The sequence below is a fragment of the Otolemur garnettii genome, unplaced genomic scaffold (assembly GCF_000181295.1).
Source record: "Otolemur garnettii isolate 467f Iridium unplaced genomic scaffold, OtoGar3 scaffold00013, whole genome shotgun sequence".
Lineage (NCBI taxonomy): Eukaryota > Metazoa > Chordata > Mammalia > Primates > Galagidae > Otolemur > Otolemur garnettii.
The window spans coordinates 5,251,053-5,274,596 of NW_003852408.1; the positions used below are offsets into that span (position 1 = coordinate 5,251,053).

The 23,544-nt window shown below is 39.7% G+C and overlaps 1 protein-coding gene across 1 annotated transcript in view; it reads left to right on the plus strand.

The window, feature by feature from the left end:
- The window catches only part of SPHKAP (SPHK1 interactor, AKAP domain containing), a 149,432-nt gene extending 126,811 nt beyond the window's left edge, over nt 1–22,621 (plus strand). The window contains exons 8-13 of the mRNA XM_012802109.2: nt 5–1,276; nt 9,770–9,955; nt 11,919–12,005; nt 14,430–14,482; nt 14,571–14,755; nt 22,478–22,621. Of these exons, the coding sequence (XP_012657563.2) occupies nt 5–1,276; nt 9,770–9,955; nt 11,919–12,005; nt 14,430–14,482; nt 14,571–14,755; nt 22,478–22,621 (1,927 nt within the window). The remainder of the gene's footprint in view (nt 1–4; nt 1,277–9,769; nt 9,956–11,918; nt 12,006–14,429; nt 14,483–14,570; nt 14,756–22,477) is intronic.
- Nucleotides 22,622–23,544: the final 923 nt, after the last annotated feature.

Here is a 23,544-nt window from a genome sequence, read left to right on the forward strand (position 1 = left end):
GTGTGTGGCAAGCCCAGAGCTACCCCCGGAGTCGGTTCCTGGGCAGTGGCGACAGGTGGAGCCGGCTGAAGGCGTCCAGCTGCGAAAGCATCCCCGAGGAGGACTTGGAGGCCAGGGCCTACATCAGCAGCCTGGGGCTCACGAGCACCTTAAGCCAACCAGTCAGCAGGGCCAGCTCTGTCTCCAAACAGTCCAGCTGCGAGAGCATCACGGATGAGTTTTCCAGGTTCATGGTGAACCAGATGGAAAGCGAAGGGAGAGGATTTGAGTTGCTGCTGGATTACTACGCCGGCAAGAACGCCAGCAGCATTCTGAGCTCGGCCATACAACAGGCATGCCGGAAAAGCGACCACCTGGACGTGAGGCCGAGCTGTCCCTCTAAGCAGTCCAGCACAGAGAGCATCACCGAGGAATTCTATAGGTACATGCTGAGGGACATGGAGAGGGACGGCAGAGACAGCACCTCCTCCAGACGCAGCAGCCAGGACTGGACGGCGGGCTTACTGTCTCCCTCTCTGCGATCCCCACTGTGTTACAGACAGTCGTCCGTGCCAGACAGCAGGTCCTCCTGTGCCGGGTTAACAGTCAGTGCACCCATCAAAGCCAACTCCTTAGACGGCTTTGCTCAGAGCTGCCCGCAAGATTTCCTCAACGTACAGCAGGTCAGTGGCGCCTCCTCGTCAGGTCTCTGCAAATCAGACTCTTGCTTGTATCGGAGAGGTGGGACTGATCACATCACTAACATGTTAATTCACGAAACGTGGGCAAGCTCAATTAAGGCCCTCATGCGCAAGAACAAAATCATCGTGGATGACTCGGCGCCAGCTGCTGCTGAGCCTACTTCGGGCACCTTTCAAGGGCAGAGGTGTGCAAATCAATCAGCTGCCGGCAGGGTGTGCAGCGGGCCAGCCCTGCGGGTTCAGGAGTCTGGGGGTTACCCGAGGAAAGACTCTGCTACTGAAAGCAAACATCTCTCAGTGTCATCTCCAAGCCAAGCCGCTCCTCTTACAAGCCACGACAGTTTGGACTGCAGAAAGGAAGCTTCCTCGTGCTGCGATGCTGTCCCTCCGAACCACACTAGACAATCACTTTGCTCAAGGGAAGTGCCTTTGATTCAGATTGAAACAGATCAGAGAGAAGCCTGTGCTGGGGAAACTGAACACTTCCTTTCCAAAAGCAGCCCCCTGAAGGAAGCAGAAGATCGTGTGAATGAAGAAAAAGTCCCAGATACTGTGAGAGGTGAAGATGCCGCTGTGAGCACCTGTGGAAACCATGGGTGAGTGAATGTTAGACCAGAGAGCCTGCATGCGACGGGAATTTACATCTTATTAGTATTTATTCTAAGTCTTAGATGAAAAGGGATTTTACCAAGGCAAGAAATGAATTCCTGAGGGGAAAAGAAATGATGACCTGAGTTAATGTGCACTCACAATAAAAAGTTGACAGTAAATCTCCAGAACAAAATGAATTCATTTATATAACTGAAGGGAAGTATCATTGTGTCTGTTAAAATTAATCTGTGATTTGCTACATTTTAAAATTAATTCATGCACTTTTCAAGCAAATAATAATGACTAATGACACCAACTTGTTCATTTGAAAGTACAAAAATTAAACTAAATTTTAGTATTGGAATTTGACATTTAAATATATATATTTTTGAGGCAGAGTCTTATTTTGACACCTCTGGTAAAGTGCCATGGCATCAAAGCTCACGGCAACCTCAAACTCTTGGGCTCAAGTGATCCTCTTGCCTCAGCCTCCCACATACAGGCACCTTCCACAATGCCTGGCTATTTGGGGTCCTGCTTTTGGTCAGGCTGGTCTCCAGCTCCTTATCTCAGCCAATCTGCCCACCTCCCCCTCCCAGAGTGCTAGGATCATAGGCAGGATCCACAGTGCCTGGCCTGACATTAAATATTTTGACATTACTTTTCTCTTCTCTCATTTTTCTTCACCCTAGTATCTCTTCTTTTAAGTTTTGTTTTATTTTGTTTTGGTTTTTTGTTGTTGTTGTCTTATTCCACTAAGGCTGACTCTTAGATGCAAAACACCATATTCCACTAAGGCTGACTCTTCAGATGCAAATTCTGGCAAAGCAACACTGGAGTATTGTTATTGCAACATTTCTTGTCCAGAAAATTGTAGTGCAGTTAACAATACAATTTGTATTTGAGGCAAGGTAATTATTTCTCTTAGGCTACTTTAAAAAGTGTCAATTCCTTTTACAACTTACATCTTCTGTAGAAAATTCATCAGATTCCTGATTATGAGACCATTGTATCATTTCTTTATTTTTGGACTAAAGTTCAGGTTAACCAAAACAGATAAACAAAATCAATAATTAAGCCTCTGGCCTTGGAAAACACATTTGAAAGAGAGCCTATGTTGTCTTTTCTGAGACATATGCCTATTGTTTATTACTTAGAAAGGGCCTGTGATTTCTAAATGTTTAGCTGCAGACAAGTTGAACTCAGACTTCATCATGTCTCAGCAGCTCCCTAGGGAAACAGAAACGCTCCACCTGCAGATTCCAGGGCTCCCTAGGAGAGGGCCTCAGATCACTTACAGTTGTGGTTAGATGTGTTTGGTGCATAGTCGAAGTGAATCTCAGTACTGTTTCCTTAGCCATTTAGAACTAAGAACTTAACTTTGCTACTGGATGAGACCCTGGAAGAGTTCAACAGGTAGAAAACATGAAACATGAAAATGAACAACCACAATTACACACAGTAAAATCAGATGAAATAGGCTGAGCTGACCCCAAAGACAAGTTTGTATATACCAGTCCTTCTCCAGCTGTAGAAAATATTTACTCAAGACTTGGATCCAGGTAGTATGGAGGATTACAAGTTTTAAAAAGTGATCTAAGAGTTAAAGAAACAAAATAGCCATTGTGTAGGATTACCTTAAACTTGATATACAAGCAAATGGAAAACCCTTGTAGAATCTAGGTACCTGATGTAGAGTCTGCTTAAACACAGAGATCATAACCCAGAGGAAATTTTTTAGACAAAAAGGTGACCTACTCAGGGCGCATTCATAAACTGGTAGTCCAATAAGATTTGTGTCTGTGGGCTCAAATCAAATTGTGATTTTCACTGAAGCTGAATAAACTTCATTATACAATTTTGAATTAAATCTCACTGATACTATCCTAAAAATAGGTCCAGCCCAGGGGTATTTCAAAAAGAATTCAGAAAAATATTTAAATTAAGCCTCCAACTGATTTAGATTTGTGTTCCATATAATGACCCAAGAACACATTTTCTCCACTCATGATACAGAGTTCTGATTTGGTTGTCCACTAATAAAACATAAAAGAATGTAGAATAATCTGCTCTGGAAACTCAAGACCTGGATCTGCTTCTAAAACTTAAGGAATAAATATTTAATATGTTTTATGTGTATCAATATAAAGAATTGTTAGAACATGGACTTAGAACTAGCCTTGTAACTCTGTCACCTTGAAGAAGTCTCCAATCTCTTTACCTTGCTTTACTCACATGTTGGTGGGAAAATAATAAGTACAACCTATGAGGATTTTTAAGTGTTAAATAAAGAAATGCACATAAATCTCCTAACTTAGTGCCCATCCTGTTGTCAATACTTGAGTAAATGTTTACCTTATTGTAGGTATTGTCTTTGTTGTTTGGGGTTAGGGTCTATAGTTACCTTTATTCCAGGAGCTCTTTTCCAAGAGAATTTAGTCATGAACAGTATGACAATTTTATTAAACCAAGAGAATTTCTAAGATTTGCCAGGGAGATAATTAGCTGCATTTAGCTTACATTTTCTAAGCTCTGAGATGTTATCATGGATATTATTAGTCAAAATAACTAAATACAAAACTCAATCTTCTGTGAAACACTTCTTGTGAAACACAAGAATAAGACATATGCATTCTGAATTCTGCTTGAAGGTGTTCTATCTTAAAGATATTTTTAGGCTACCCACTGAGGCATGTATTCATAATTATTACTAAAAAATACTGTCTGACATAATTTTTATGGTTAAGAAACATATTTTAAGTTGTGTATTAACTTATATTTGCTTGAAGAAAAAATTATTTAGCCCAAAATATTTGAGTGTTCATTCTATGAGAGGCAAAATATATAAAAACAATAAGCAACACACTGAAAGGAGGAAAACAAACATGGTACCCCAATAATTGCCCCCCCGTTTCTGCCTAGATTCTTTTTGTAGACATCAGTGCCAAATGGGAAAAATCTGAGCAGAGCTTAGGGACTTGTTCAAGGTGACATAGAGTGGTTACTCTAAGTTGAGGAAACAGATACTGGAGGGAAATATGCTGAGAAAGAGCTCACAAATCTGCACAGGGCCCCCATTAACCTGCTGCTAAATACTGAGTTATGCATAAATAACTACGACTCCATGAAGTGAGAGAGCTGTGAACTGAATAATTCCACAAGCTCACACAGGACTGGGTGATGTTAAGTTCCAATTAGCAGAAGTAAAGGATGCATGTTAAACATACATAGCATTTAGGAGAGATATTAAAATCATTATACCATAGAATCAGGACAAAACTAGCCCTAAAAGTAAAAGTTTATCTAAACTTTTTCAAATATACTTAACAGCAAGCAGTGAAAAGATCAAACTGAACTGAACATGATTTAACCTAGAATGAAATCCAACATTGTTTAAAGAAAGACAACAAAATCCAACACTTAACAAACCAGAAATATAATAATCAATAAAAACTATTCAGCAATTATAGAGAAAATGAAATTAGCATATAAGGACTCCAAAAAATTTAAAGGTACACATGAATATGAGATTTGATGAAAGTTATAAACTTGCAAAGTAAGAAGTATAATTAACTATAATTGCAGAATCAACAAAAAGAAAAGCATATTAAAGTACATCATAATAAAATTATTAAAAACCAGTGATAAATAGTTTTAAAAATAGCTGATATAAAAAGAAACATCGCATACTGAGGAGCACAAATGAATAGTATAAGATGTAAGACAAATGACATTTTTACTATGCTGAAGGGGAAAAAAAATGTTCACCTAGTATACTTTGTCCAGAGAAAATAGCTTCAAAAATAAAACTATTCATGAATACAAGACTCAATATTGTTAAGAGTTTAAGTTCTTCCAAACTTGATCTATACTTTCAACACAATCCCAATGAAAATCCCTTCAGATATCAACAAGCTGATTCTAAAGTTTATTTGGAGAGGTAAAAGACCCAAACTAGTCAAAAAAAGTTTGTAAAAAAAAGAACAAAATTAGAAAATCTCATGATTTAGTATATAGATATAATAATCAAGACAGTGTGGTAATGGCAAGAGAAAAAACAAAAATAGATCAATGATCAGAATAGAGAGCCCAATAATAAACTCACTCAAACAGTCACCTGATGTTTGACAAAGTAGCAAAGGCAATACAATAGAGAAAAGATAGTCTCTTAAATAAATGGTGCTGGAACAACTGAACATTCATATATGCAAAAGAATGACAAGACAGACTTCAAATTCTTTACAAAAATTTATTCAAAATGGAACATGGACCTAAATATAAAACATAAAACTATAAACTTCCTATAAGATAATGTAGGAGAAAATGTAGATGACCTTGAGTATCATGATGACTTTTAGGTACACCAAAGACATAATCCATGAAAGAATTTATAAGCTAAACTTGATTAAAATTAAAATTTTTTGTTCTGTGAAAAACACCATGAAAAACATGAGAAGACAAGCCACAGAGTGAAAGAAAATATTTCTAAAAGATATATCTGACAAAGCACTACTATCCAAAATACACAAAGAACTCTTAAAATTCAACAATAAAAAATGTACAACCTGTTTTAAAATTGGGCACTTTGAGTGGCTTTTCAGCTATTCTTTCATCTAGCATTTTGTAGTTTCAGGTCTTATGTTTAAGTCTTTAATCCATTTTAATTGATTCTTGTATAAGGGGTGAGATAAGGGTCCATTTTTATTTTTCTTCATGTAACTATCTAGCTTCCCCAAATACTAGGTATGAAAAAACTACCTTCTCCCCCTTGTGTCTTCTAAACACTGTTGTCAAAAAGTAGTCAACCATAGGTGTGTAGGTTTACTTCTTTGCTCTGTATCCTATTCCATTGGTCAATGTGTTTGTTTTTATGCCAGTGTCATTCTGTTTTAATTATTATAGCTTTGTAATATATTTTTAAACCAGGAAATTCTGTAATTTGTAACAACATGATGAACCTAGAAGACAGCATGTTAAGTGAAATAAGACAAGGACAAAGATACAACTATCATAAAATCTCACTTATATGTGAAATCTAAAAATGTTGACTCAAACTCATAGAAGTGGAGAGTAGAATGGTGGTTACCAAGAGCTGAGAGAGACTGGGAAGGGGGAGATGTTGGTCAATAGGTACAAAGTTATAGTTAAACAAAAGGGTATGAATTCTTGCATTCCTCACAACAAGGTGACCATAGTTAATAGTGATATACTGTATATTCCTAAATAGTCATAACAGAAGATTTTAATGTTCTAATCACAAAGAAATGATAAATATTTAAGGTGATAGATATGCCATTACCCTGATTTGATCATTCTACAATGTATACAGGTACAAAACATGACATTGTACCTCATTAAGTATATATGATTATTGTTTGTCAGTTAGAAACACAACTTTAAAAATCAGCAAAACAGATGAACAGACACTTCTCCCAAAAAAACATACAGAAGGTACATAAGTGTATAAAAAGACATTCAAAGCTAAAGGTCATTAGGAAATTGCAAATCAAAATAAGAATAAGACACCACTACATACCTGTTAGAATGGCCCAAATCCAAAGCATTGACAACACCACAGGCTGTTAATGATGTGGAGCGGTAAGACTTCTCATTCACCACTGGTGAGAATGCAAATGAAGCAACTATTTTGGAAGACAGTTGACAGTAATTTGCAATACTAAACAAACTTTTACCATACAAGCCAGTAATCATGCCCCTTGATATTTGCCCAAGTATATTAAAAGCTTATGTTCACACAAAAATCTACATACAGATATTTGTAGGACCTTTATTAATAATTGCCAAAAGTTGGAAGCAACAAAGATATTTTTTGGAAGGCAAATGAATAAACTATGGTATATCCATGTAATAGAATTCTATTAAGCACTGAAAAACTATAAATGAGCTATCAAGACATAAAAAGACATGGAAGAAACTTAAACTCATATTATTAAACAGTTAATCTTAAGAGCCTACATGCTGTATGACTCCAGTCATATGACATTCTCAAAAAAGGCAATCATTGAGACAGCAAAAAGTTCAGGATCGCCAAGGGTTGGAGTAGGAGGGATTGATAGACGAAACAAGAGGATTTTTTTTTTGGAGACAGAGTCTCACTACGTCACCCTGGGTAGAGTGCTGTGGTATCACAGTTCACAGCAACCTCAAACTCTAGGGCTCAGGTGATTCTCTTGCCTCAGCCTCCCAAGTAGTTTAGGACTACAGGTGCCTGCCACAACACCCTGCTATTTTTTGTTATAGTTGTCATTGTTGTTCAGCAGGCCCGGGCCAGGTTTGAACCGAGCAGCCTCGGTGTATGTGGCTGGTGCCGTAACCACTGTGCTATGGCTGCCAAGCCAGACAGTGAAACTATTCTGTATAATACCATAATGGTGGATATATGTCAGTATACATTTTTCAAAACCCATAGAACATGGAATACGAAGAGTCAACCCTGAAATAAACTATGGACTAGATAACCTCTGAAGTCCCTGTGATCTCAGAGATTACATCGCTGAATTTGACAAAACATAGGCCCCCTAAATCTCTCTGTGTGAACTATACAATAAGTGGGGAAGCCATCTTTATACATTTGCATAACAAATTTGTACATTATTTATAAATAAATGAGCAAAACTACAAATTCCTTTCAAAAGAAAATGAAAACCGATGTTTCAGATAATGATTATTCATTCTCAATTCCAAGTTATGTGACATGGAACATGAGATTTACTTTAAATAGAGCATGAAATTGAGATAAAGTAAAATACACTGACAGACTCATTTTTTAATCGGGATGTTCAATGTCAATCACTGAGATTTAACTCACTTAATAAGAAATATCTTGAGACAGATATTTGTAATAACAGAAAGTTCTAATTTAGTGAGGAATTAGTCCAGGAAATTACTGTTTACCTAGGCGCACAAATTATTTTGGAGACCTCTCCTTTGTGTCCAGGCCTTGGTTCATTTATACTTTGCAAACTAAAAATAAAATCCTGAGCTTCCCACCTGCATTGAATGAATGGATTCCATAAAGAAATATAAAGCAAGAGAGGCCAGGTGCTTATTTATCGTTTCCTACATGTTCATGACTCCCACATAGTTCCTATGGCTTGTTATGTATGTTCGGCCACTCCACTCAGTCTAAATTCCTGTTCCCATTGTCCCTGTCTCTAAACAACATGTTTCTGGCTTGTGGCCCAGCGCCCTGCTTTCCAGCCTGCCAGAATGGTCACCCCAGGCATGGCCACCCCTTTGTGAGCTCCCTTTTCTGAATTGTGAACCTCATTATCACTTGGGGGTTAACAACATTTTGGGTTAACAACATGTATATTGTTTCCCTTTGTCATCAGTGAATTTTCTTTCATTTGAATTTAAGTAAATACTGTCTCTTCCATGGCATCTGTTCTCCCCTTTCCTCCCTGATCATGTTGAAAAAAAAAAAAAAAATCCCAACACTTTAGAAAAGAAAACCAAATTTATTAAGGACTGTCCTTTTTGAAGAGTTAACCAGCACAGCGTGCTAGTAACAGCAACCCCTTAGTAACAGGAAGAAGGTGCAAGGGAATTAGAATTTTCTCTAGATATGTGGATTTTGAGATGTTAATAAGACAGACTGGACAGATTCAGAAGACTAAGAGAAAAGGAGCCCCAGAATCTGGAAGAAAGGTCCTGGCTGAGGCCCAGATTTGAGAGCTATTTTTATAGACAGGCGAGTAGATGTGAGTACATAGCAACAGACTGTGGAACCGAGGGCAGGGAGTCAATCAGAGATGACTGCAGCTACCCTTTAAAGAAAAACAGAGAACCGGGTTCAGGTAAGGAGGGGGCCAGAGAGGCAAAATTCACAGGGAGGCAGGGGAAGGGAGTGTTCAGGAAAGACAAAGGCCTGTCAGAGCAAGAGTTAAACAGTACTGGAGAGCTACTTGGTCTGACAGTGCAAGCACTCATTCAGAAAGATGGTGCTAGTATAATCACTGGTTTCAGAGAGAAGGGAAAAAGTAAAAGGTGATGGCAAATTTAAAATACAGAGACCCTAGTAGGAGAAATGACTTCGTAAAGCAGCTAACTGGGCTGGGTGTTTCTACATCTGCCACTTGCGTGAGAGTCACCAGAGGGGGTCGGTGAAAATACAGATTCCTGGGCTTCCCTCCCAGGAACCTCTGAATCTCAATCTCTGGGGAGAATGCTTTATGTATCTTGTTTTTACCATCCCTCAGTAATTCTTTTTTGTGCAGGCCACGGGGCTTTAACTTGTTTTTTAAATGAATGGAGGGAGTCAGTAGAAAGAGATCAATAGAACAAATGAGAAACCCAGCAGATGGAGAATGGTCCTCAGAAGGCAAATAGGACCCAGGGCACCGGCAGAAGGCTCAGCCTAAAAAGAATCTACCTGTCCACCTGTGTCCAATACCATCCTGCTTACCCAGAGCAACCTCTATGAAAAGTCTCATTTTGTGCCTCCCCTCTTGGTAATGATGTCTTGCCGTCTACAGTGACAGCCTTGATGCCAGAGATATACCAGAGGCTGAAGTATCTCCAAATGCCAGAGCCCCAGATGGGTTCCCCAACCCTCCCAGCAGCAGCGAAGAGAGCACAGGCAGCTGGTCCCAGCTGGCCAACGAGGATGACAACCCAGATGATACAAGCAGCTTTCTGCAGCTCAGTGAGCGATCCCTGAGGTACCAGCTCCTCACTTGCCTTCCCAGGGAAAGTGTTCTGAATACAGATTCCACAAATGCATTTTACTGTTTCTCTGCAAAGGGTCTCTAATGGGTCGAGAGCACACAAAAAGGAAACTTCCCTTAGGTCAAAGTCCCAGCCTGTCAGGATTTATGCTGAGAGGTATTATAACATACCTAGTTACTGCTTAAATTACCTTGGCCAGGGTTAATAATTAGCTGTGTCCCCCTCCCTGCAAGCTGCAGCTAGTGCCTTTGATGATGACAACTGTGAAGTTTTGTTGGTTTTTTTTTTTTTATTAAATCATAGCTGTGTACATTAATGCAGTCATGGGGTACAGTGTGCTGGTTTTATATACAATTTGAAATATTTTCACCAAACTGGTTAACATAGCCTTCATGGCATTTTCTTAGTTATCGTGTTAACTAAGAGAGCTGCTGGAACACCTGTGTGTTATATACTTCCTCTCTGGTTCTTTTGTGCTTCAGATGCAACACAGGCTGGGTTTATATGAGGCAATTGTTTCCACACTGTGCCGCATTGTTCGGCCTGACTGTCACTCCTTTCCCCTGTCCTCTGTACTGTTCTTCTGGAAAAGCTAGGGGGGAGTATAGGAGAGATCAGATTTGGAAGGACTGAAGCCAGTCAGGAGACATGAACTATAACTTTTTTCTCTGTGAGGTGGAACTTTGAAAAGAATCTCTATGTTTCTGCCCAAAATCTTCTTTGATACTGGATCAGCAAGTCCACAGAAAGTGAGATTTAGAATCCTATGGGTCTTCGAAAGTCTTATTTCTGGCAATTCAGTCTGTTTATACTCAAGAACACTTCACAAGGCTAAACAATTTGTCTAAAATTGCAAAAACTAGTGAGAAATCTTATAAGATGGAGATGAAAGGCAAAGAGAACTTGAATCTTTGGACTTAACAGCAGACATTTTTAGTGTTAATTATTTCCAGCAGAACTTTGAGTGTTCATGTTTTACTCTGTCAATACATTCAGTGGCCCATCCAAAACCTAAGATAAGAATTTAACATTGAAGGAGTCTAGTTGGTAATCATGGTATTTTTGAGGGAAGACTGGCTCACTACAAGACACCACTCCAACCTTGCTTGGAAGAGGCAATATTGGAAGTAGAGAAGGTATGAGGAGATTCAGTGGGTTTGGTGAAATTGGGTACATTCCATTTTACGACATAGATGAAGGCTGAAAACTAGCTCAAACCCTACTGTGTTTCAGTAAGTGCCAGGCTAATATGCTGATAGGGCAGCCTGCAAAAATGATGCCCTATGTGGTTCTCCTCTACAGTGCAAAGGTATCTAGTGTTGCCCACTCTTGAAGATTATAATATGTGTATAAGGGACTGGTAAAATTTTGACATTACCCATCTTTGTACCTGTAAATTCTGTAGTCCCATGGCAAAAACAAGCCAAATGAACATCCTACAAAATCCTATGGAAGAAATCCTATGTCCCTAAGGAAAATTTCCAGAATGGCAAAGGGAAAACCTGAGCCCTCTAGTTTCTATTAAAATCCAAGAAGCAGGCAGATAAGCATTCTGGTATCTCCCCAAACCAGTATTTTCAGAAGTTTCTTCACCTCTGCACTGACCCCAGCAGCAAGAACCCTCTTGCTGATAGATAAATATATTCAGCGGATGAAGCAGAACGGAGGAATGCTGCTGGTTACCCCCCAGATAAGATCCACCAGTTGTGACATCATTTTAGAAATTATAAATTATTGTTTCCCATTATTATTGGCTTAGCCTATTAGACTTGAGTCTTGTTATGTTTCCCCCTAATTTGGTAAGAAATAGGTATCAATTTAGAAGTCCTGGACACAAAGCAATATTCTTTGGGGGACTAAAGGAAGGACCTGGTACAACTACGGAACATCGGTGTCAGCGGCAGCATGGCCCAGGGGTGGAGATGGGCATTAATATGTAAACTTTTGCTTTGTCAGCAATGGCAACAGTAGTGCCACTAGCAGTCTTGGCATTATGGACCTGGACATTTATCAGGAAAGCATGCCATCTTCTCCCATGATTAAGTAAGTAGCCACTGAGATGCAGTGATTGTGAGACCACTACTCCAATTCCATCTGGCAATCCATTTTGATCATTCAGGTTGTGCCCAACCGCTGAGTTCATCATGTCTGTACTGCCACGGTTCCATGTCACTGGAGCAAGATTTCAGGCCAAGAGAAGGCCCCGTCCTACCACCCCCTGCTTTCTGCTTTCCCAATCTTCCCCCCTATGGAACAATCATTTCAGATAAAGCTTAGCAATTTAATCAGAAGTGTATTTACCTACTTGAACACAAAAAAAGCAAAAATCTATTTAACTTGTACCCTACCGATCAAAGGAGACTACTCAATGGTCTTCACTATAGAATATAGTTGCTTCGACAGAATTAAGTGTGAACAGCTTTCCTTGACATGTAGACAGCTGGGAGTATTACTATGAAAGGGGTCAAATATCAAATAGTTGTCATGATGGAGATGTGTCATTCTCACTTAGTGACCAGCACCCCGCTAATACAGGGACTTCTGAAATATCAAAGGGAGAAAGCACTTAGAGAAACACAATACGTACCTCACAAAATATGACACAAGAAAGAAGGGCAACCCGGGGTCAGGGCTACATCTAGAGTTTATGATGACTCTGGGAAATTACATGAATGGAAATATGTTTTTGATTATTATGACTTAGCTTGTGATATGGAAATTTCTGAAATTTTAGAAAAATAGTAAGCAGGTATCATTCCTGCTTGACCTGTTTCTTCAACCACTTTCTGAATGGACAGCATTTCCGTTTCAGTTTAATCAGGCATATTCCTCAGTGGTTGAAGTCGCTCTCCATCCTTTCTTGCCATTATTCACAAGTCAAGATGAACCTACACATTATCTCGGCTTTTGGGTTTGTTTCATTTTTTAAAGGGGACCAAAAAATAAAACCAACAGAAACTACTCTGAGGTAAATCTATTTTTCTCCTCCAGGAAATATTTGTTTAGGTACGTTTTCTATCCTTCTCACCAGTGTGAGCCTATGACCTGCAGGAAAATCTCTATTTACAGACGGCCAAGACTTTCACCTCCCACACTCACTCTCCTGCAGATCCAGAATAGCAGAAACTGTAGCAACCATTGGTCATGTCACTCATGTCACTCACACGGAGATCCAAAACAAAATCTAGACTCTAAAAAACTGGCATGTCAGCTCAGCGCCTGTGACTCAAATGGCTAAGGCACCAGCCACAGACACCTAAGGTGGCAGGTTCCAGCCCAGGCCCATCAAACAACAATGACGGCTGCAACCAAAAAATAGCCGGGCGTTGTGGCGGGCGCCTGTGGTCCCAGCTACTTGGGAGGCGGAGGCAGGAGACTTGCTTGAGCCCAGGAGTTGGAGGTTGCTGTGAGCTGTGATGCCAGCACTCTACCCAGGGGGACAACTTGAGGCTCTGTCTCCAAAAAAAAAAACTGTCATGTCTACAAATAATTAGTTATGAATGGAAACATGACTATATTCTTTCTCTCAACATCTGGAATACAATGGAATTTACTGCCAGGTCTTAGCAGTAATGGAGAATAACAACGAATCATTTATCATCAAAAGACACCGTTTGTAAGGGAACCTGCACTCTTATCAATATGGGACAAAAGTATGGGGCAACCACAGTCTCCCCAAGATTGTCATTTTACTTGTGGACCATGTGTTCTCTCTTTGGAAGCATTGACTGAGTCCTCCCACTTTGTACAAGGCTCTCTAATAAGTAAACACCATATGAAAACACCTCCAACAGCATACATTACCATAGCTAATGAAAGACTTTAGTTCTGGATTCTTACTGCCAAACCATTCCCAGCCTTCTTATACTTTTCTCCAATTAAAAGAAGAGAATTTTTAATTAATTCAGATATTTTGCCATACAGTTACATTTGTAAAACTCATCTTTGCTCTTACTTCAGATCAGAGGACCATATATGTAAAAATATGTTCTGTATTAAAATGCAACCTATGTTGCTATCATAGTATAGGGGGGAAAACATTGTGGCAAGATAGAAACATGATCCCACAAATGACAAGAAAAACACAGGAGGAAGATACATCCCCAAATCAGAACTAGTTACCTGAAAAAGGTCCCTCCTTGACTGTTAAGACTAGTGATGGTTTAGGGGCAGGGAAGTTGAAGAGAAGCTTCACCATCACACAGGGCTTCCCATACCAATTTCCTAACTAAAATCATTAAGTTTATCTGGCCTTCTGTTATTGCTATAGGAAGGGGTGTTTATTGCAGACCCAATAATCCTTCGTAACAGACACATGGGTGTTTCCCCAGCATTATTGCACAAAAATGACAAATCTAGAGTGATATCCAAAAGCTTTTAGATCAGTAAGACCCATCACCTCATCTTCCATTTACCACTGACTCTTCCTAAATATTACCAACTGTATACTGTTGTTTTCTCCCAAAGTGAATTAGTAGAAGAAAAGGAGATTCTTAAAGGACAGTCAGAAAACATAGAGGGTAAGCCACATTCCCATAATTTTGACACACAATTGTCTGGGATATCCCTTTGGAAAGGGGAGTAAGGGTGTGGTTGTTCTGTGTTCAGAACGTGCCTCTGAACTGCCAGTGGGACCAGCCAGCCACCAGAGGAATCTGCTGGTGATCAACTTTGACCTGGAGCCTGAGTGTCCTGATGCTGAGCTTCGAGCCACTCTGCAGTGGATCGCTGCCTCCGAACTTGGAATTCCCACCATCTACTTTAAGAAATCTCAGGAAAACAGAATTGAAAAGGTACCATGTTCCATGTTTGGGTAGGGTATCAATAAAGGTCTGTGTTTTCATCTTTGCTAGAAACTCAGTAAATGTCCAGTTAAGCTATTTGAATTTCAAATATGTGATCCTCATTTTTCTTGACCTCAAAATTGCATCCAGAACCTTGAAATCTTCCACCTGCATAAAGATAACTATAATTTAATGTTTTGACCCTCAGTTTGTCTTGGCTTGTCAATGGTGCTGAAAAAAGTCAATTGAGGATTTGGAAACTTTTTTTCAGTGTCCTTTATTTTTCGGTGTTTTCCTGTTCTGGGACAAACTTCTTCATAAGACTTCATTAAATAAAAGGTGGAGGGAAAGGACTTGATATGTAAAAAAAAAAACCAAAATGAGGCTACAGTGATATTTAAAATAGGCTGGTGGCATGACGTGGCAGGAGGACATTTTTAATACCCTGGCAAACGTGTTTGAGTAGGGAGACTTTCTCATTATCATTCTTCACCTACCAGAAATATAAAGCTGAGAAGAGATTCATGGTGGACATTAAAATGTAATAGCAACTATCACCCCGATTCCCTGTCTCTAAGACCTACCATTAGCTGTGGTAGAATCTTACCTTTGAGATGTAAATCTATCCACCAATGTCTTGAAAATCAATATTCCATAGTTTAAAAGAATGCTCCTTTTCAAAGATTTCAAATGAATAATATTTCTGGGCTCATTTTCTATTGCTATGTAACAAAGTGCCACAAATTTACCAGCTGAAAACAACACACAGCTCTTAAGTCAGAATTCAGGGTTGAGTTTGATGGTGGTCTGTGCTCAGGTATCACAGAGCACCTGTTATAGAATCAGCCTGCCTGGGCTCTCATCTGCAAGTTCTGGGGAAGAATAAGCTTCTCAACTCAGTCACCTTGTGTTGTAATTCAGTTCCTTGCTGTTGTGGGACTGGGGTCCCTGGTTCTTGCTGGCTATCAGCTGAGGGACATCCTTGGCTTCAAGAGTGGTGATTTTCAACCAATGTGCCATGAGAGGATCTTAGGTGTGGCTTGAAATTTTTTAAGGATCATTAATTAAATTATTTCCAAAAGAAGTTCAGAGCACAGTAGGTGTACTTTTTTACTTCTTACTCTTTTGTTTTGATCAACATAATTTAAGTGTGTCGTGGAAGTTTAACTATAGGTTCAAGTGTGCCATGAGGTTTTTTAAAAGTTTGAGAAACACTGTTCTAGAGGCTGCCCACATTCCTCACCACGGGCCCCTTGCTGTCAATCTCTCTAATGTTTGTGCCACCAGCCAGAGTAAACTCAGCTTTAGATGAAGAACACTGGATAGCCTCTTTTGATAAACTCATAGCTAACTGTTGAATCTCTTTTTCCCGTGTAAGGTGGGACATTAAGGACATAGCTTATCCTATTCATGGTCCCAGAGGTTAGCTGGAAAATCTTGGAGGCTGTTTCAGGATCCTGCCTATCACAGCCAGGGGAACATTTTTTCATATGCCTCATACTTGATTCCCAGCAGTCCTTTGAGAAAATCAGAATGGATATTCTTATCTCTTTTTTACTAATGAGGCTGGCACTTGGGAGACTCCTCAGAGAGTAGTCTCTTTCTCTACATTTCTCAGTTAAGAAGTGTCTCTCTCAAATTGAATGACCTTGAGGCTATGATCTGGATTTTTTTAGGACTTGTAAGTGCATTTTAATTGTCAGTGCCAAACAATAATGGCCTGTTATGAAATGTCCTTTACCTTCTTGCCATGCTCATGGTAATTAGAACAGATTCCCCTTCTCAGTACCACCAGCCAGTGGGATGGACTATAGGAAAAATTGAAATGGAGTCCTAATCCATTTTTCATGCTCTCCCATACCAACCTTGCTCCATCCAGGAATTTACACCTCTTTTCATGCCTAAACTTCCCTATTGTTATACCCCAGCCAATTCTGGGTACCTTCCTGTACTCATATCTTTGTATGGTGATGAGAGGTTCACTCTTTGAGGAATTCTCCTCTTAACACTCAGCTTCCCAACACAAAGAATGGAGAGAGGGCATAATCACGTTTGACCTCACCCCATGAGGTACGCTGTCCCAAAGACCCCTGCTGTGGGGGGAGGAGAAGCAAAGGAATAGATGTCCAAGGTCATGGGAAAATGAAGGACAACTCCGTCTCTAGCCACTGCCCCTGCTACGTTTCAGATGGTCTTAATGGAGTAGATTTTTACGCAATTCACCTTTTTGAAGAAGCAATACTGTTACATGACTCTATGTCTCATAAGTTCCCATTAGGTACAGGGGTATTGCACTCACACTTTGATTATGTAAATCAGGCCCTGACTTGATATTTATCTCTCCCAGATTTTCAGTTCTCAAAAAGAAGGCTTGTCTTTGCATATAACTATTTTTCTGAGAAAATAAACATTCCACTAATGTTATCAAGAATGACATAAGATGATGTTTTGCTCAACCAATTAGCATCACCTCAAGGACCTTAATTCTAAATATGGAATTTTGCGGGGGTGAGGGTGTCTCTTTTTTCTCAGAGTCAGTTAAATCCTTTTTGCAAATAATGGCTTTTCCATAAATGGGCACCATTTGTTCTCTGTGACTAAGATGGTGAAATAAAGCCTTTAAGCAACATTCTGATAGTCCTTCTTCTATCAAGAGTGCTTCTGAGAACCTCATTTGGGTTGTTTTTAAATTAGCCAGGTAGTTAAAGGGCCATTGTCAAGTGGTGTCAAAAAGAGTCTTCCCACAGAGGCTATGTCACATGAGAGCAGCGGTGTCTTCTTAGCTCCTCATCAGCTTGGAGAAGGTTAAAGAAATGTCTCCGTTAAGTTCAGAAAATGTCATTCGGACCTTGAACAACATATACAGATAAATACCCTGAGTTTCCATTTCTGTGAATCCTGAAATTCTTTTGGACAAGTTAATTTAGTCAACGTGTTTCCCTATATCGTATTCCCAACTTACTAACCTTCCTGCCTTGAGAAAATGGAGGCTTGTTGTAAAGGAGAAGAGGGTGCTGTGAGCTTATCCTGAGGAAGGCCATCTTCCCACCACTGCCTGTGAACTTGGCCTCAGAGTTGTAGGGCCCTTGAAGGCAACTTACAACTAATTCTAGTCTTAGTTCAACTCAAAAGGTTGGAGGGACAGCACATTGGACACCCAGAATATTTGAAATTTGGAATTTCCAACCTTGGAGTTTTCAAGTTTTTCCTTCCATTTGGGTTGTGTCTAATCATTAAGATGTTAAGTGCACTTAAAGTCAAGCATTCGAGACATTCATCAAAAGTCAACTGAGCAACCACAATGTGGCAGGCACTATCCCAGCTCTAGAGGTACAGTGAGCAGAAGAGACAAAATGTCCTACCCTCTTGGAATTTACATTCTAGTTTAGGATAACCCCAAGGCAAGGAGAACATAAAGCAACAGAGGCTCAGGCTACAAATAGTAATGTTGAGATGCGATGAGAACCTGCTCTAGGCAAGGGAGATGAGAAACACAGAGAAAACAGGATTCCTCAAACTGTGCCCAGGAGCCAAATGGGCATGAAACGCGATCACTTGGGACCCTATTCACAATTCAGATTCCTAAGCCTCAGCTAGGAAGTGATCACTTTCTCTCTCAGAATAGGCCTGGAAATATTCATTCTTAACAAGTGATACTGATGAGCACTAAAGCTGGAGCTCTCCTTCCAGAAGAAAAATCATCAAGGAGTAACGTAATTTGAGGTGGCCTTAAAGAATGCTAAATTCCAGGAGAAAGACTAATGATGATCCTAACATCCAATGAGTAAAACAGTTTGTAGGGCTTGACATCAGTGAAATTTAAACTAATTTAAAAGGCAAAAATAAAATAAAATACATATAAAATGAGAGAAGTTGGTTTAAAAAAAGGCACATAAATGGCCATTTGTCCTAGTTTTTAGATCCAAAAATCATTGCACTCCAGCTCTTTCTCCTCTGTTTAAATTCCAGGAGGCTCTGTGAGCTGGGGTAGCTGTGACTGGCCTCTCACGGTAAATTGGTGCCCTTCTCAGGTTTGAAGCTGCAGCGGAAATTACTTCTTTTTATGGAGACAGTGCGTAGAAAGAAATGTGCCGAGACAGGGAACACGTACACTGACCTTCCTAAGACAGTGAGGTCAGGAGAGAGAAGTCTCCCCTCCCAACTCTTACGCCATTCCCCATGCAGAGTAGGGAAAAGAGAATGAGAAAGAAAAATGTTGATGGTAGTGAAATGCAGCTTCAGTTTCCAAAAATATTTGGGGTTAAAGTATCAGTTTCAAAGGAATACATCAGAAAGAAAGGGGGAAATTAAGAAGAATTAGATACTAACACTCTTCACTTGTAAACATTAGAGTCTTGAGCTGAGTCAGGATTCTTAAATTGAGTGTGTGTTACAATCACCTGGGGAACCTTTACAAACTCTGATGCTCCAACCAATTATATCAGAATCTCCTCTGAGAATGAGACCCAGGCATCAGGCTTTTATAAAGGTGCTGGAGATTCCAGGCTACAGCCAAGGTTAAGAATCATGACTCTATAGGCCATAATTGCCAGAGCGCAATAGAACCAATTCATTTTAATGACATCTAATTCCGTCTTAGAGAGAAAGGAGATAGTGGTTTTCGGAAATCTAAGTTGACTGTTTCCAAAAATGTCACAGCTTACACTATCTCCTATAGATTCCATGATATAATTTTGTAAACAACCTAATTTATTAAATGCACCTGGGGATATAAAACTTGTCTGCCAGGTGATGCTTTTCTTCAATTGAGTCTGCAGGTAATATATCATCACAGAACATAAGTTTTTCTAGTTTCCTAAGATAAGACATTTGTTCAAAGAAATGCCAACTGTTATCTACAGAAATGGCACCTAGTTATTATTGATTGTGACAATCAATGATAAAAACATTTTATCAAAATGAAATTTTTTGATATTTGTCAATGCAACAACAAGAAAAACATAGATCCCTACCATGCTTAAGCTGATTGTGCAAATACCAAGATAATAGCTCTGGGGTCAGATGTTAATGGAAATGTAGCTTTAAGAAGTTCTTTTCTGGCTTCTTCACCATCTTTTTTCATTTCTATGTATAGTGAGGAACTGGAAATGTCCTTTTCTGGATTTTTCTCAATCTTTTTTCATTTTTTATCTATTCTTTTTAATGAAAGAAGAAAAGAAACCCTGAAATCTTTTTGCTCAGCGTCCTCAAAGATGTTTCAAGGTCTCAATATCCAAGATCAAGTCATTACAGCCTCAGAGAAGGCTGTATTGTTTAGTGGGCCAGAACATTTTTAAATGTCACTTCATGGAACTATCAGCCTGGAGTTAGAGACTGTGACAGATCCTTGCTTGTGATTATACCACAAAGTCCTGGAACAGTAGCCTACCTAGTGGGAATTTTTGACAACTTTGGGTCAACTGGCACCATCCTGTGGTCATCATAGATAGACAAAAAAGCTGGTGATGGGCTTCCAGAAAGACCTGAGGCTTAGAAGAGTTTGCCAAATAGTGACATTTGCCCCCCAGGTTTTATTCTCCCCTCCCCCCAATGAAGTTGGGAATAAAGACAGAATGATAAGGGGTCCCAGGCAAGTAATAGTTTCTCTGAAATTCTAACACTGATGATGGAAGTGAATGAACTGACCCTGGATTGATGGCAGTGGTCGTGAGCAGTGAAGAGGTCCCTGGTGTGTCATCCGCCTGATGTACATGCCCACTCTCTATTGCCCTGTGATGAGGGATGTGCCCAGGAATAGCTTTTACTTTGCCCCTTCCCTGCTTCCTTTTTTCACCCCAGGCCCTGTTCATCCTTTTCCTCAATCCATAACCTCCAAACATTTTTGCAGAGCAACCCATTAATAGAAGATGATTGAACAAACATCCCTAAGATATGCAAACTTGTTTTTAAATAGTATATGTGCAAAAACAGAACCTAAAACTAAAAAATGAATACTTAGTGATGGTTTATCCTCATTGAAACTAGATGTCCATTCATACTTCAGAGAGGCTTCTTGAGAACTTTGAATGTACTTGACACACATTTGGCCTTCCAGCCATTCTGTCATTCAGCAAATATTCATTGAGCACTTACTCTGTTCAGGCACAAGATATGAAAAGATGGCTGAGATGTTGTCCTTCCCCTGAGTTACTATCTATGGTCGCCATCTGCCTCCCATCTGGCTCCCTTTTCACAACATCCTAAAACTCTTAAAGACAATGTTTATGTTTCTAGGTATTAAAAGTTAAGTATGTCATTTTCCAGCCTAGAAAATTACTTCATTTTGATTAAGTCAATACAAGGCAAGTGAGTACAATAAAGCACTGATTTCTGTAATTGTGCAAACAGTTGGTACCATCACAGCTGAGAGAAGGAACATGATTTAACAGTGGCTCTCCGCGAGACAACTTCTCAGTAATTGAAATGAATTAACAAATTCGAACTGGAGAGACATTAGCATTCCAGTTTCTGGCTGATCTCTAAAGTCTGAGCAAACAAATGGAATAAGAACATTTGATTTAAAAGGAAAAAGAATCTTAAAGTATTTGCAAAAATCCAAGATGGAAACATTGAAGGAATCTTAACCAAACCATAATCTCATCTCTTTTTTTTTCAGCTTTTTTGACCTGGGGGCAGGTTTGAACCCACCACCTCCAGTATATGAGTCCAGCACCCTACTCCTTGAGCCACAGGCACTGCCCCACAATCTCATCTTTTTAACAAATAAGGCTTTCTTCCTCATAAAATGATACCAGATTCCCAGCCCATCCTCCTCTCTCAGTGTTCCAAATAAATTTTAATTCTATATTCTCCTGACACCAAAATGTAGAAAGGTCTCGTAGTAGAAAGTGCACTAGCCTGGAGTGCTAGGACACTGGTCCTGATGTTAGTTCATCATCTCTCAAGCCCTTGACTTTTTCTTCTGAAAATGCCCACTCCCTGGGGTTGTGACAGAATTGAATAAGATTCCCTGTGTCGAAGAATTTCCAACAGTCTCTGGGTCTTACTGGTTGTACTTTCCTTAGAAAGGAAGGAGTTGGAGAGGCCTTCATCCTGCTCTTCACCACAGCTTCAGGATGAGAATAATCTATACAGTGATGCTCCCTCTCTTCTCTTCCTCAAAGCTCACAATTCACTTGCAGTCCAGAACTTTCTCTGAGGGTTGTAGCCAGTTGAAGCTGGTGTCAGTAACTAGGTGACAGATCCGGGGTGTTTCCCCTTTCTTTCCCATCGCTATGGAAAGCCAGCCTCACCTGATGCTCGATCTTAGCATGGAGGGTGAGGGGGGAGTGTCTCAAGATGGAATGGGGAACCGGTAGGGGGCCCTACCTAAAGTTTTAGCACTTGATTTATTTGGCCTAAATACACACATCCACTGTGGTATTATTTGTGATAGAGACAGAAGGGATTGAAATCCATGAGCTATGAAAAGCAGACCCAAGAAAACACTAAAAAAGACCAACTCTGGAAAGAATTACTTTCATTCCATTTAGTCCTCTGGAATCATAATTTCTGTTAAGAAAATTCTAGTTCAATGGAAGGAACTCCTTAATAATCTGAAACATCTCAAAGGAAAACAGAGTCTTCTGGAAATAATCCCCTGGCACTAGGGGATGTCTAGTCAAACACAGACTAGAGACAGCCTTTGGCTTTGGAAGCAAGATCTAATGAGATGAGATCATCATGATGACATCTGTGATCCGTGAATCCTAACCCTGTATTTTATTTTAGTTTCTAGACGTTGTGCGGCTGGTTCATCAGAAGTCCTGGAAGGTGGGGGATATCTTTCACGCAGTTGTCCAGTACTGCAAAATGCATGAGGAACAGAAGGATGGGCACCTGAGTCTCTTTGACTGGCTCTTGGAACTGGGATAAGACAGGCTACCTACGGAGCTGTCCTTCCCTTTCCTCCAGCTTACATTACAGTGGTTTGTTCTCAATGCTCTAAATGTTCTCAAAACATCACATCATGTTAGCAGAGCTAAAAAAAAAAAAAATCTGCTACTCAAGTTCACTGCACATGGACTAAATCTAAGGAAAAGCAAAATATAGGTCCATCCAAATCCGTACAACCTGTGGGTGAGTCCCAAAGAGCTTGGATTAGAAAGGCAGGATGAAGAGAAACCTCATTATGAGATCTAAACCCCCGAAAAGCTACACTCATGTATGTCTAATCATATGAAATGATCTACAATGTCTCCAGCTAGGTAAATTAACTGGAAACAACTGGACACAGACCCTCCAAATTATCCTGTAACCTGTATTTTACTTTTCTGAGTATATGAAGGGCATGCTAGCCCAGAGAAACACTACAGATATCAGTAAGAAATTCCCAGGCCTTCATATAAAAGATTTCCACTTTAGACCAGTCTCAGCGGATATTGATAAAGGTATATCCACGTCCTCAACTGAGGTGATTTCACTTATTTGCTGCAATCCTCTGATAAATAGCTCACTTCTGCCCAACAATATCCAGCTCTTGGCTAGCCGAGAAGCTGTTAGCATTCAACGAATGAGAAGAATATTAAAGATTGTCTTGTTTCCATCACCACATAACTTGGATAAGGTGATTACAGAATTCTTACCCTGAAGAAAGCTTTCTTACTTTAAAAAAAAAAAAGTATTTTGAGATTAAATCTGCTTGTGTATTGAAGTATATAAAATAGAAACTTTTACTTTATTTTATTGTAAATTATGAAGAGATTGCTATCTTAAATAATATATTGAGTTTGCTTGGAGCTTCATAAAATATGAAGAAACTGTTGCCTAGAGTCATGTATTGACGCTGAGCTCAGAGG